A 14,660-nucleotide genomic window follows, 5' to 3' on the forward strand; every position below is an offset into this window, starting at 1 on the left:
ACATTCAGATTAAATGCTTTTTGCAACATTCAATTCAAAAGCTTGCATCCATTCAGACAGCACTCACAAACTGTCCTGCTCCTGGATTCTCCTTAATCCAGTAGCAGCTGGATTCTTCCCTAAGGTCCAGTAGCAGCTTTAAGAGAGCGTAGGAAAAGTTCTAGTAGTAAGTACTTCCTAGGTCCTGCTGGATTATCTTTTTTGGCCAGGGATGGAATCCCAATCCCATCTAGCAGCTACATCTTTTTATTTCTTTTTTTACTCTATATTAGGTGTGTGAAGGAGGGACTGGGACTCTAGTGTGGGGTCCCCTCTTAAGATCAGGTCCCTGTACTTAAAAATGGAATGGGTGGGGGGGGGTGGAGAGAGAAAGAGACAGACATAGCTGTTAGATTTCAAGTAATGTTTTGTCAGAATCTGACAGTAAATTTCATTCATGGTGTCAATTTCCCACCAAAGACTGTAGTACTGTTAGTCCCAGCCCAGTACCAGGTGGAAAACTCACTCTGCTGTGCTCTGTGAAGTACTCCCAACAGTGCCTGCATCCTTCCTGGACCACAACATAAATTACCAGACCCCGAGAAGGGGGAGGCAGCAGCAAGCACAGGATGAAAAGAAGCAGCACTTTTGCAAATGTCCGTATCTGAATGCTTGTAATGCACACATAATAACATCTGACAAGTATAGTCATTGAGCATCGGGGGGGGGGGGGAACAGTCATCTTACCTGAAAGTGCAAAATTATGGTCCATATCAATCCCAAAGTCAACTTGGGATTCCCGTCCGTTATGTCATCATTTCTAATGTTCACCAATTTCACCTGCAAAGAAGTTTAAAAAATGAAGCTAAGAACATACATTATGACTCTCGCGTGTGATGATAGCAATAAAGAAAGTGTTATTTGCATTTTCAACACACATGATAATTTCCAGATGAATTCTGTCCTGATGCTTCTTGGGGAAAGTAGGGAATACCTCTGACAGAGCCGAAATCCTTCTGACAGGAGGAGTGCTATTTTCTCCACTGTCTGTATTGGGGAAAAGTTCAGCTGTACTGAGAGAGCCCACACAGGAGACTGGCTATTAAAACCAGCCAAGGCATATTATATTAATCTTTACATGGATAATGCTAGCACTGCTAATAATAATAATTAGCATGCTAACAACTCTTCATCTCTTCAAGGAGCTGTGAACACAATGACTAATTAACAATATTAGATGTAGTCTCGGAGAATCAGAATTAAGCTTTGGTGATATTTATGACTTCCATATTCCTAATTTATTCAACTTTCCAAATATTTTGGGAGCTATTATTATGCTAAGTTTATTTGCACTATTATTTACTGATCCAGCTGAAGTGAAGAATCTCTGATGTAAGAAAGACATCGGATCTTATGCCAATTTTAAATAAATCTACCAAATTTGGGCATTTTGTTTAGGATACAATTAAACTGCAATAGCTTGGGTCTTTCTGACTTCTTTGTATTATTGCAACCACATTTTAAAGGAAATAATCTCCGGATTGAAAGGTATGAATGTTTAAGCAGTAACTCTGAGGCTCAACTCACAAAATGATGCACTAAATAGACTTAATGATTGCTGTGAAATGGTGTAATTTCCCCATTTTCTTCTCACTAACATATGCCCTCAATTTTCTCATAAACCATTTGTAACCTCCAAATCCCAAGTGCAGATAGAGGAGTCTGATGTACTTACTCTATCCTTCTTTCAACTGGTTAAATCAGAACATAAAGTACTTTAAAATTCCAAATGTAAGTTACGGAACCAGCATTCTAGCAAAAGGAGTTCACTGCTCCTATACAAATTCTTAACCTAATAATGTCTGTCTTCTAGGAGATATATTTCAGCAACATTAATTTTCTCTAATCTGGAAATCTTCACTCACATGTTAATAACAAAAGCCCCCAAACAAGTAGCAAATATCTAACAGATAACAAAAGAATTAAGACATAACATGGAACTGGAAGGCGGCACTAGACCTGTCATACATACAATAGAGCAGCCTTGTAACAATAATGTGGGGGGGAATTAATTCACTACCAATATTGGCCCACATTATATTAATATGAGAATCATACATGCTTTTAAAACACAGTGTTGGGTTCCTAAGGGAAGCCACCCAGCCGCAGCAGATGGGTAGGTGCTATTGCAGGAGTATGCAGGCAGTGGGATGGATGGGGGCAGAAGCCCTCTCATGCAATTTCTTCAGCCTTTCTCTAGTTACATTAACTTTTTTCTGCTCTGTGAAACAGCATGTGGAAAGGGTTCCAGACAATATGTTCTAAAATAGAAATGGCTATGCAAAGAGATGTATGCCAGAAAGGATCCAAGGAAATTTAGGCAATACCACTCACACACTGCAAAGGTACACATGTGTGACAGTTCTCTGGTAAATTCTCTATCCTTGACATTCGTGAAGGCTACAATAAGGTATGCAGCCCAACTTGATAAAGAATGAATCCATTTCTCTTTGGTAGCCTGAAGTGCAGGAACAGATTTTACTGAGTATTCCTTGAAAGGAGACCCCACTGCTAGCCCATTAGTACCAACTGGTTTTTACTGTCTTCTATCAGCTCTCAACAAGTCAAACAACAACATAATACTTAATTGGACAAGGTAGGTCCTCTTAATGAAACATAATCATGAGTGGTTTAGTGGTAAACTTTGATGGATTTCATGAGAAATAGAAGAAGATGTATAAAATTGTATTTCCTAAAATCAGTCAGTGAGAAAATCTCTCTCTCTCTCCTCTGGTTCAGTTGAATTTTCTTTAAAAACCAAACCAAGTAATATAAAATAACAATATAAGCTATGTTTCCCTTTTTGTCAATAATTAAATTTAAAATTTGTTTCTTAAGCTGAATATCTTACCTGCCGTCTTTTCAAATAATCAAGTGCAATTTGTACATTCTGTAGTCTATGAAAACGCATTCGACCTTTCTCTCTAGGCTGAAAAAATAGAAAATGAAAAGTGTGAGGCTTTGTATGTAACAAATGTAATTTACAAAGCAAGTAATAGTTTTCTAGAATTATCTATTCTAACTGTTCCAAAACACACACATTTAAAGGAAAAACAGGTTGCATAGAATTTAATGGCTTTGGAGGAAAGTAGCTGATTTAAATTTTATAGAAGTCCTTTCTTTTCTTTTTGCTGTGGCCTCTTTTTGTTCATTTGAATACAATGCAGCATCATAAATACTTGGTGTGGACTTTCAGAGTTATTCCACATAAAGGACTATGTAAATAGACCTCTATATCCATGAGCCATTAACCTAAAAACAAAAGAGCTACTAAACTGCTCATACGTATTAGATTTCAAGCCCAAACTGCAGAGCAAGATAATGCTTCATTATATGAATTGTAACTGCTTAATAATGCATATACATCAGTGGTACAGTGCAAGCACTCATCATGACAGTGCATTGTCACTCCCACAAAACTGCAGGCAGCTCTGTTGATCCACATATAAAAAACCCAGTTCTAACAGTTTCCATCTCTATCAGGAACACATCTTCTGTGAACCTTATGGGTCTTAATTGTCTTTCAAGATCAAGTCAGCCCAAAACACTTTGTATTAGCACAGGGAAAATTCATCCATCCCAGCTGCTGTGAAGATTGCAGTGGGAACAGGGGAATCTGAGGGGAGAGTGGTACATGAGGTCAGTATCCCTGCTAATAAAAAGTACCAGTGTGCTTCCTTGTGAACTCTGTCTCCACTACTCCTGCTACACATACATATCAGGTCTTATCTATTTTGAATATGCCTATTCTGAGCTGGGTTAGCTGTACTCCAAACATGGCTGTCTCTATCCTATAGGCCTGTTAGATCCAGCTTACTTTTGACTTTGCTGAGCAGAAAGCAGAAGAGAAACTATCTAAGAGTAACCCATCCAGATAAAGGACTTCATGTTCCAATCCAGTTCTTTATTAATGCAGATAAATATTTTATTTAGAACGTAAATTAAATGGGAACAATGTAACCCTTACCTTAGTGAGCAGGTGCATTCTAATTTTGGTCACAAAGTGAAGCTCTTAAAAGTCCCATTAATATCCAAAGGAGAGTTAAATCTGTGCCAACATTCTCCTATTGGAATCAGTGGTCGTTAAAAGTGCTTGATTTTAGTAGGACCGTACCCTCTTTTGCCAGTTTATAACCCAGCACTAAATACAAAGCCAACCTATATCCCCACCAATGATATCTGGCAAGGTATTATAATTAGCACACCCACTTAACTCATAAACTGCTTTTATGTTTTATGCCCCTTTAAGTTTTAGAAGTAGTTTGGGAGGAAGGTGTAAGAGATCACTCTTGAAGAATTGCCTTTTTTAACAGCTAACTCCCTTCCAAAATTGCTTTCAAGACCTCAAAAATGATGGCCTTTTAAAAGCAGTTTGGAGAGTGAGTTGGGTAAGTAGCTTCAAAGGTTAAGTTATCAAGCAATTTTAATCAAATACAGGGAAGGTTTGCATGATAAGACAAGCAACAGTGGCTTTTTACCTTTGTGGTCTGTTACGTTGTCCTAACCCCATCATGGTAAGTTTGATTTTTAGAAATCACAAACAGAAGCAACAGTATGTACTGTGGTTCCTGAGTACCACAATGGCTTGATGTGCCATCTAGAACCTAGAGAACACAACTCATCATGGTACCAAAGCCAGCACCATAGAGTTTCTTGGCAAGAGATGCCCACTGCTGCTCTTGCCAAGCAGCTAGCCAGAGAATGCTACTGACAGCTGCCATTTTGTGAAACTGCCAGAGACATTACCCCACCTCCTCTTGCCCTAAAGATCTTCTTTTGGGGCAGGAATGGGTGATCAACTCGGCACAGGGAAAGGAGCAGTGCTACTTAGTTAACTCCCCAGCTACGAGAACCAGTGAGACGGTGGTCCCTGGTTAGGGGGCTGCACATCTCAGAGGATTCCCTCTCTGCCACACTTCCCACACACCTGAGGGAAGCCCTTCTCTTGTGTGAGTAAAAGAGGTGGGAATCAGCTGAGTGGGGGTGCCCTTTCCCCACAGCTGCTTGCCAGAGAGGCATTCAGGTGGGCACTGGGCTGTTAATGCCTCTCTGGCAAGCAGCTGTGAGGAAAGGGGATGAAAAGCACTGCCACAAATGGGGCACTCTCAGTCAGCTGATTGCTGCCCCTCTTGCGCCTGTGTGCACATAAGCAGCTTCCCTCTGGTGTGTGCAGAGGGGCAGAAGGGGAAATCAACTGAGCAGCACTGTTCCCTTTCCCAGAAATGGCCAGTTGATTCTCACCCCTCCTGCCCACTTGTTCCCAAGTGTGAAAGGGACGGGCAGAGGGGGGATCTGCTGAGCCATGTAGCCTGCAACTAGGCCCCACATCCCAGCAGATTTCTCTCCCAGTCTTGCATGTGAGGAGCTATTTTCAGACATGTGCGAAGAAAGGCACAACTCCTTTCTGCAGCATTGCACAGCTGATTCACCCCCCCCTTTTCACTTGAACACGGATAAGGCACCCCCTCCTGATCCAGGAGTCCCCTCTGAAGCAGAAGGCAATGGCACTTCAGGGCTCCATTTGTGCAACAGAGAATACTTGACAGTCGCAGCAACCTAAATTCGGTTTCCGAACATGGCTGTCAAAGAGAGGAGCCTAATTCCTCCTTCCACTGCCTCCTGGAATACTACCTGGAGGACTGAGAGGGAAAGAGACAGCGGAATGAAGAGAGCTACCAATGATGACCCTGATTAATGTCAGACATGTCCATGCAAATAAGTTTGAAGCATGGAAATCACGCAGGGTTACTTGTTGTGATGTAGGAACACAGCCATATGCTGGATTACACCCTTTCACAACACTTCTCCAACAGCTTCTGTTACACAATCTCAACTAAACTGGGATTGCCCAAACAGCTGCACCTGGAATACACTGAGACTAAGGAACAGTAGTGCTTGCTAGAATGTACCAAAAATATATCTAGAGGCACATTCGTGAGTAAGAGAATGCATTCTACCAAGTGCCTGTGTAGAATGCACCCTATTAGTCCTTTTGCTCTCAAGAAAGTTATGCAAAATGAGAAGCATAGGGACAATTTCACATATTATTTAATGATAAACCAATGTTCACCACCAAACATGTACTCAAGGAACTGTAATTAACTATGATCCATAAATTTATGAACATACTTGTCACATTCAAATGTTTTCATTGTTAGCTTCTTACTTGGAGATAAATAAGCCTTTTCCATATATACATATAGCTTACATTTAAACTGGAAAAACACCTGGATTTTTCAAGAGAGACCGATGATCAAAATACTGCATTCTGACCAACTTTTACAAATACAAATGTCTTAAAAATCCATGTGGATGGTCCATTTTGAACAACTTAATACTTCCCATGTGTATTCAAATCAGAGAATTTATTCAAACACACTAGAGGCAAGCGCATGTTGGAAAAACCACATAAGGTCCAATCTTCAAATATTTTTTTTGTAGAATGTCAAGCAGTACTATATAGTTGTGCAACCTGTTCCTTGGAAATGCTTACAAAGCACAACATGCATGAAGAAAGCTAAATACATTGTTAAATAAAACAAATACAGCAGATTAATGGTAAACATGGCAAAACTGCATGCAGTTAGTGTAAAATCACAAAGAGGAAGAATTACATAAAAATGACACTGTTCACTTAGCCTTCTAAGAACAGCTATGAGAGAAAAGTTAGATTTGTATGACTGTAAAATCCAAATTTCTTTCTTCCTGACTTTAGATTTTTCACAAACCTTTGCGGAAATGGGCAGAAGCATGCTACAACACAGTAAGTTCTACAGCTCAGCAATGAATGTTTCCTCAGAAAACTCCATAAAGCCAGCCAAAAAAGTAAGGGCTTATTTGCACATATAACTGAATGAGCTGTTTTTGCTTCTTCAAGGCCACAGCAAGCTTCCCTTCCTCCTATGGAGCACTGAAATATGCCCCCCAATATTCCAGAGCCCAACAGGAGATGTTGATTCTTTCTCATGTGCTCTCCACAAGACCAAGCATCCAGCAAGCCTTTTTCCCACTGGGGTTTGGAGCCAGCCCTGCATGAACCACAACTCAGGAGGGAAAAGTGATTTGGTGACTCACACAAAATAAAAGCAAGCGAGGAAAAAAGTAAGCCTCCAGTAATCTTTCTTTCCAGCACATAACTTGCTAGTTGATAGTTACCTCCACTAAATCTAAGAGTGTGGCCTGAAATTCAAAGCTGTTTGTACCCAGGCTGAGTTTGGGATTTAAGGAGGCTGGACAAAGCACCATCTGCTATAGCTCCTCATCACCGGTAGGCTAGCTTTTCTGAGCTTACTTGGTGGTGAGGCAGGCACCAACAAAACTCCAAGCAGTGAAACACAGCTTGGTGAGGCTGCCATTTTAATTTCCCACAATGCCTCAGAGTGCTGTTATGGAGGATGTGATGGCAGATTAATATTAATCTGGATCCAGCTGCCTAATGCAACTTGGGGCTTTTAGCCAGATCTTTTTTTGGGGGGGGGGGGGAAAAGATGGGCCTCCCAGTGTTCTAGTGCCCTGGCAAATGCCCCATATGTTAGGTGCTAATGCTAGGCACTTACTTTGCTCTAGTCTCAGACATGCCAATACCATCATGAAACAGTATTATAATTTATCAGGATGATCCCAGGGAGAATCAGAAATGGCAAGTATAAAACATTTTGGACTGAATAGCCACATTCTGCTAACAGTGCAGAAGCAGCTTCAATGTCATTCCTTCATTTATTACCAAAATGATGAAGGAAACTCTGGGCCACATAGGGGGAGCCACAGTATTACCCACAGTAGTACTACCCCAGCTTCCAGCAGCAACTTCCGCACTACAGCATAATGGGAGTTTTAGACCCACCTGTATAGAAGCAAGCATAAGCAAATGGAAATGACGTGCTAGCATTAATGTTATGGACTGAATTCACTAATTCAACCTATATAATTTGTGTAGCTCCAAACACAACAATGCAAGTATTTCTAATCATTTTTATTTGCCTTAATCACCATGTACCTTTGAAATACCATGAAAATGAAAAAATGGTGGGGGGAGCATAAATTTAAATACAATGTGAAGTGTCACTTGAAAATAAGTTTAGTGACTACTTACTGTGGAATACTTTCATTTAAATCAAGGCTACAATCCAAAATACTACTAAGTGTGCTTTCTTCCATTGTTTTCAATGGTTTAGATCCAAAATGTCACTTCGGTGGACGGAAGGGTTCCATGTATTCATGGAAGATCTCATCCAGTGGAGAATTCTGCTAGTGGAAGGGTTTAGGGCAACCCTGTGCAGCCCCTGCCACTGTCCTGGGAAGTGGCCCAATTTATCTTATTATAATTAATATGTATATGTTGTTTATTTGCTGAAAAGCAATTGAGGTAGTAAACAACAATTTAAAATAATATGCTGCCTGCAGAGTAGATTTCCAGGGGTATAAGAAGCTGCAAAGGAAATTGATGAAAAATGCCTCTTCCCCCTTCCACCAACAGGATTGTCCTGTGAGTCAAATCCTGCCCTCAGAATGCTCCTGCCAGCAGAAGGGAACTCAGGATCCAAACCATCAGGCCTTAAGAGTGCCATTATGGCTCAGAACGACAGACATGAGGAACTGCGCAACAAAGCACTGCTGACGATAGCATTTCTTAAAGCAAATTACTCTAGACTAAGTACTCTAAGAGTTGTGTCCAAATGAGTCTTTATAAAAACGACAGTTGATCTACATAGTTAACAATGTAATTCTGTGCTTGTATCTGTTCAGAAATAAGACCTAGAGTGTCTAAGCATGTATAGGACTTAATTTTTCCGACTTTAACAGGCAAAACTCTCATGAATGGATCAGAGAGGAGAAAGAATTTGGTAAATGGTTTGAATACACTAAATACAGAAAGGCAAGATTCATAATCATAATATCCATGATCAACAGAAAGTAAGAGCACCAGACATTATAGGGAAAATACCTTTAACACATAATAAATCCAGATCTGTTTGAGGTATTTTCTGACCTTTTTAAAACACACAAAAGTGTAAGTGTAAAAACTTGGCAGAACATGTAAGTGCATGCAAGAAGATACCTCAAAAAGATCTTTTAGTTTTAGATTGAGAAAGATTTTTTTAATGTCAGCTTTGTATAGGAATGAAGCAACCTGTCTGGGGCAAATCAATACACAATGTCTTGCCGTACTGTTTATAACCAGGTATTTTCCATCTGGAAGACAAAAAGCATTATTAAAAATGCTACCTCAGCTTCTGCTGTAGAAAAAAAAATCCTATGAAAAAACAAGGTATCTGTTCTGTGCAGCATAACTCACATCTGTATCAGCTATTCCTACATCTGCTGGGTGAAAGTTATTAAATCTTCAGTAAATTCACAAATACACTGAACTTCATTAATTAATTCTGCAATCAATCACATTTGTCCCTCAATATCATTGCTCCTCTCTTGCCTCCCATCCCATCTCATTTATTGCCTCCTGAACTGTTCAAAATTGTGTTCTTTGCTCCTTGCGATGGGCACTGTTACTGTTTCAGATTAAATGAAACATATTACAAGTGAAATAACAATCACATTATCACATTCAAACTTCAGTTAGTTAGAACTTGGTTTACTGAATCTGTGGCATCATTCATCCTTCTTTAAAAGTATTATTGGCACATCTGCAGCATCACTGCAAAACAAATAAATACATCGGAAATACTTTAAATTATTGCAGTTTGAAAATGGGACTATTTAAAAGAAAGAGAGAATCTACCAGCAATAGAAAAGGTGTACAAAAGTCTCTTTGTAGCTTCCCAGTCATTTCAAAGCATCCTGAAAGATTGTCCAACATCACCAGCAGTGCCAATATTATTTCACATTAAAGCATGTCCCGTAGTTCAATTTCCCAATCACCCTCCCATCCCAATGCTTTCTAGTACACTACAGCACAACACCACACTAAAACATTACTTTCAAGTTAGCAATCACCACTCTTCAAAAACTACATTAGTAGAGTTATGGGGGTCGGCACCTACCCCCTTATCCTCATCCTCCTCATCCTCATGCTGTTCAAACGGGCATGCTTCTGCTGAACTCACCAACCGTAAGGTCTTCAAAAAATCTCGCTCCCTTGGCTAATGAACATAACAGACAGGAGACAGGAGAGCAAAGACACAAGACAGACCACAAATGAAGAGAAGAATATGAACAGAAGAATATAATGAAGGGAACAAATGACAAGCAAGGAAAGTAGTAATGCTCACAACAAAAAGAAATGGCACCAGAGGGGAGTGTTAGACAATTACAGGTGGGAACCTTTTTCCACTGATACTTGTAAAATTGCAGTTTTTAATGGGAAAAGAATATTAAGCATCCCACATCTGCTGGAGAACTTTGTTTTTTAAAAAGATAAGACTGAAAAGGCAATTTATAGAAGGGAATCAGCAAACAAAATTGCCAAACTATTCAGAAATAACTAATTAATATGTAATTGTAAAACATTCTCTTGTTTCTTCTAGTTATAGAAACATTGAATTAAGAAAGCCAATATCCAGTATCAATTAAATTTGCAACCACACTGAGGCCTGAGGCTGTTGAGCAAAGATGAAAAGCTCACCAAGGTGTCTCCTGAAAGAACTTCTAAAAGTGAAATCAAGTTATGTCCATCTCTCAGGTCTTCATACAGGTCATTCACATGCTTGCGAACCTATAAAGAAAGTCAAATACAAAGTTAAGGTGCTGTCTTTCCAAATGATACATCACCTGACCCTGTGTATATTCTTTTCAAAAGCAAGGCACACTGAGCTTAAAGAGGCTTACTCCCAGTTAAGTGCATGTAAGAATATCAACTTAGAGTGATAACTTAATCATGTCATTCTTCCAGATACACAGACACTTAGTGAGTTCAATCACAGGGTACTGAAAGATGCAAGGACAGCAAACAGAAGAGTATTCTAAATATACAGGATGGGGGGATTTGCAATTTCTTCTACAAATTCTTAAAGGGAAAGAAAGAGAAAGACTATGATGCAAAACAACACATCATAATGGAAATTTTAACAATACTGAAGTAGGCAAACTGAACCAAAAGAATACCTAAACTTGCTGCAACTGTCAAAAGCTGAGTTCATGCTGTAATTTCTATCATTTAACCAAGGAAATCACTTGTGAAACTGGGCAAGCCTACTTCAAAAATGTTTGAGAAATACATTTGGTGAATTATGAAGTTGTTTGGTTAATTGAGGCACCCTTCTATTCGTACGATCAAGATCTAGTAAACGATCCTACTGGCTGAAGGCAAAGGATGGTGGTGAAGGCACATTTTGTAGATTCGCCTCCTCTTGAAGCCCTTCCCACTGTTGAGAGGGTTCTGCAGCCCCCTGGAACCCTATTTCAGGGGTGCAAGAGCATGCAGGAGGAATGGGAAGGTCACCTTTACCCCTTCCATTGTTCTGAATTGCTATGAGCAGAACTCCATTTAAGGGAGTGCTTGCTCCCATCAGTAGGAGCAAACTCACGATCCTGGCCTATTTTGTTAAATCTGGAGGAAAGGTATACTGATTTCAGTTGAAGAATCTGGAATTGCTGTATACAGTATTCAGTCTTTTTCTTAAACATTGCCTACATCCACACAACATGACAAGCAACCCTGCATGGTTATCATTGTTCAAGGTTTTTAGAATGAGCTACCTGATAATATCTAATGTACTGTGGTTTCCACACTCTCCACTGAGTCCTCCCATTGTTGGCATGTATCCCATCAGCCACTGCACCTGAAATTCAAGCCCAGGGCGCATTGGCCCCTGCCTATGTTGCTGCCTCTTCCTCACTGGTCCACACATACAGGCTGGATGGCTAGTCTGGCTCCTGCAGTTGCCATTCCTTCCATAGGTATCAGTGGTAGTTGCAGACCAGAACCATGGGGTCAGACAACATGGTAAGTCGTAATGATACAAAGAAACAATAGAACTGTTGTTTGCAATCATGGTTTTTAAAGACCAAACTTGCCATGATGAAATACCATGGCTAGGTTCTGACAACTTGGCATGCCAACAATAGTCAAACAAACAAATCCATAGCTTCGTATGTTGTCTGAACCCAGCTGCAGTCTATTCAATGGAAAGCTTATCAACATAATGTGCTCCTATAATTGCTCCAATATACCATTGCATTTTTGCCTTTTGGTAATGTCCGTGGGGTTTTGGAGAAGACTCCTGCAAGTCCCTTGGACTGCAAGGTGATCAAACCAGTCAGTCCTAGAGGAGATCAACCCTGACTACTCTTTAGAAGGCCAGATCCTGAAGATGAAACTCAAATACTTTGGCCACCTAATGAGAAGGAAGGACTTGCTGGAGAAGAGCCTAATGCTGGGGACAATGGATGGCAGAAGACGAAGGGGACGGCAGAGGATGAGGTGGCTGGATGGAGTCACGGAAGCAGTTGGTGTGAGCTTAAGTGGACTCCGGGGGATGGTGGAGGACAGGAAGGCCTGGAGGAATGTTGTCCATGGGGTCGTGATGGGTGGACATGACTTCGCGACTAACTACAACACTAACAACAACAACACCATTGCATTACCAGTGACTAGAATGTGCCATGCTTGCACTCAACGAAAGAACATCCTCTCCAGTGTACTGGTAGAATACAATTCTTACTTTGACTCATTTGCTATGGGGGCAGTGGATCTGAACAGTCTGACTTGCAACATTTAATGTAAAAATATGTTCTTTGGAGGTGGTATAGAAATGCAAATTTTCAAAATTATTGAGTTTGTCTTTTCACCTCATTCCCAGTGAAAAGAGATATTTGCCAACCATAGTAGAACATGACTGAAACAACACTTTAATTCTTACCATTATGCTTGTTAACACCTGTATGTATGCTGAAAGTGATATGGGGAGAACATGCCAAAGCATTTTCTCAGATCCTGCACAGTGGGGCTTATCAAGATTTGCAATGGGAGACAGATTTTAAAATGCGCAATTTCACAAATGGTTAACCAACTCTAAAGATGATGATGAGGAGCTGTTGTTGTTGTTTCATTTCTATACTGCCTGTTCTGGATGGTTTACAACAAAGATAGCTTGGAAGCACACCTCTTCTGTTCAAAGAGGTTGCTAATGATGTTGCGGTCTAATTTAGCATTTTAAAGAGAAATAATATCAGAAGTACATTTTGATTACAAACCAGAACAAGCCTGCTAATTACGCCTGACAGTAATTTCTACAGCTCTACCAATCCACCCACCCTGAGTGCCACATATGCTTTTACATTGTTGTAAATGAATATGATTCATTTCTTACCCTTCTATTTATATAGGCTTGGCTACAGAGAAACATGCCAATAAGGAGAAATACCACTTCCTCCCAGCAATGCCCCTAGCCTCAAAATGCTAAATAGTGTGGACTGTTGTGTAGGAGGCTCAGGGTGAAGTGAGGAAAATTAGGCAGAGGCACTTTCTACTAGAATTTACAAATTCCACTGTAAATTTCTCAAAGCTCTATTAAAACTAGGTAGAAAAAAACTTTTCTAAACCAATGTAATACTGGTGTAACACCACTCAGCCCTTACACTTAACCTCCCAGAGTTTCCAGAGCAGCATAAATCTATTACTACTACTACTACTACTACTACTACTACTACTACTACACTGCATTTATATCCCACCTTTTCACCTACAGCAAAGAACCCAAGGTGGCTTATGTAACTCTCCTTCATTCCATTTTTATCCACACAACGGCAACCCTGTGAGGTGAGTTAGGCTGGAAGCATTAGGTATTGTGTCTGTGGAGAACCTGGGACTTCACAGCTCTGTTTAGTCAGGAGTCTTCCCCAGCTGCTCAAAGTCAAAGGAAGAGTTCACAAACAAAAGCATTTCTATGCCAGTTGACAACTCTCAGAGAAAAGGTAATTCAGACTAGGTAATTAGCACCTGGGATGGCCTGATCACGCATCTTTCAGTTGATTCCTATGTATAACTATTTCTCATAAGTCTAGAGCAGTGGTGGCGAACCTATGGCATGCGTGCCACAGCGGGGACACGGATCCCATTATGTCGGCATGTGAGCCAAGTTGCCCCAGGATCGCCCCAGCAGCCAAGCATCAGATAGCAGCGCATACTCGCAAAGGAGTAGCGGCACCAGGTGATGATGTCACGAGCCATGACTCATTAGCCACGACTCATCCGAGCTTTTGCATGGCCGGTCAGCAACTGCCAGGGATGTGTGTGTGTATTTGCTTGGTCTGGCTGAGAGTTGTTTTTTCTGAACTAAAACCTCAGTTTTCAAGATTGATTGCAGTGTTGGCACTTTGTGATAAATAAGTGGGTTTTGAGTTGCAGTTTGGACACTCGGTCTCTAAAAGGTTCACCATCACTGGGTTAGGGTTAGAAAAACGAGGTGTCCTGGCATGATTTTGGAATGTGTTTAGAATGGGCAGAAATGTTGAGCTGTGCAGAAAAAGCTACTCAAAGAAGGGTTATTCAAAATCACCCTTTTCAATGGTATTTTACCCCTATATTAGGGTTAGGGAGTGCACCAGGGTAGGGTTAGGACAGCGGTGGTGAACCTATGGCACTTGTGCCACAGAGGGCATGCAGAGCCCTCTCTGTCAGCATGCAAGCCAAGTTGTCCCAGCATCGCTCCAGCAGCTGAGTATCG

The 14,660-nt window shown here is 40.6% G+C and overlaps 1 protein-coding gene across 28 annotated transcripts in view; it reads right to left on the minus strand.

Moving 5' to 3' along the window:
- Positions 1 to 14,660, minus strand: part of DST (dystonin) — a 370,183-nt gene that overhangs the window by 219,670 nt on the left and 135,853 nt on the right. For 16 of the 28 annotated variants that reach the window (XM_044421562.1, XM_044421570.1, XM_044421569.1 and 13 more), the window contains 4 exons: positions 10,619 to 10,708; positions 10,038 to 10,136; positions 2,891 to 2,968; positions 727 to 819 (listed from right to left, as the gene is read on the minus strand). In XM_044421562.1, coding sequence (XP_044277497.1) covers positions 727 to 819; positions 2,891 to 2,968; positions 10,038 to 10,136; positions 10,619 to 10,708 — 360 coding nt within the window. The remainder of the gene's footprint in view (positions 1 to 726; positions 820 to 2,890; positions 2,969 to 10,037; positions 10,137 to 10,618; positions 10,709 to 14,660) is intronic. The other 12 variants (XM_044421565.1, XM_044421571.1, XM_044421551.1 and 9 more) reach the window with 2 other exon arrangements.

This window comes from Varanus komodoensis, unplaced genomic scaffold (assembly GCF_004798865.1).
Source record: "Varanus komodoensis strain SLA01 unplaced genomic scaffold, ASM479886v1 scaffold12, whole genome shotgun sequence".
NCBI classification, from domain to species: domain Eukaryota; kingdom Metazoa; phylum Chordata; class Lepidosauria; order Squamata; family Varanidae; genus Varanus; species Varanus komodoensis.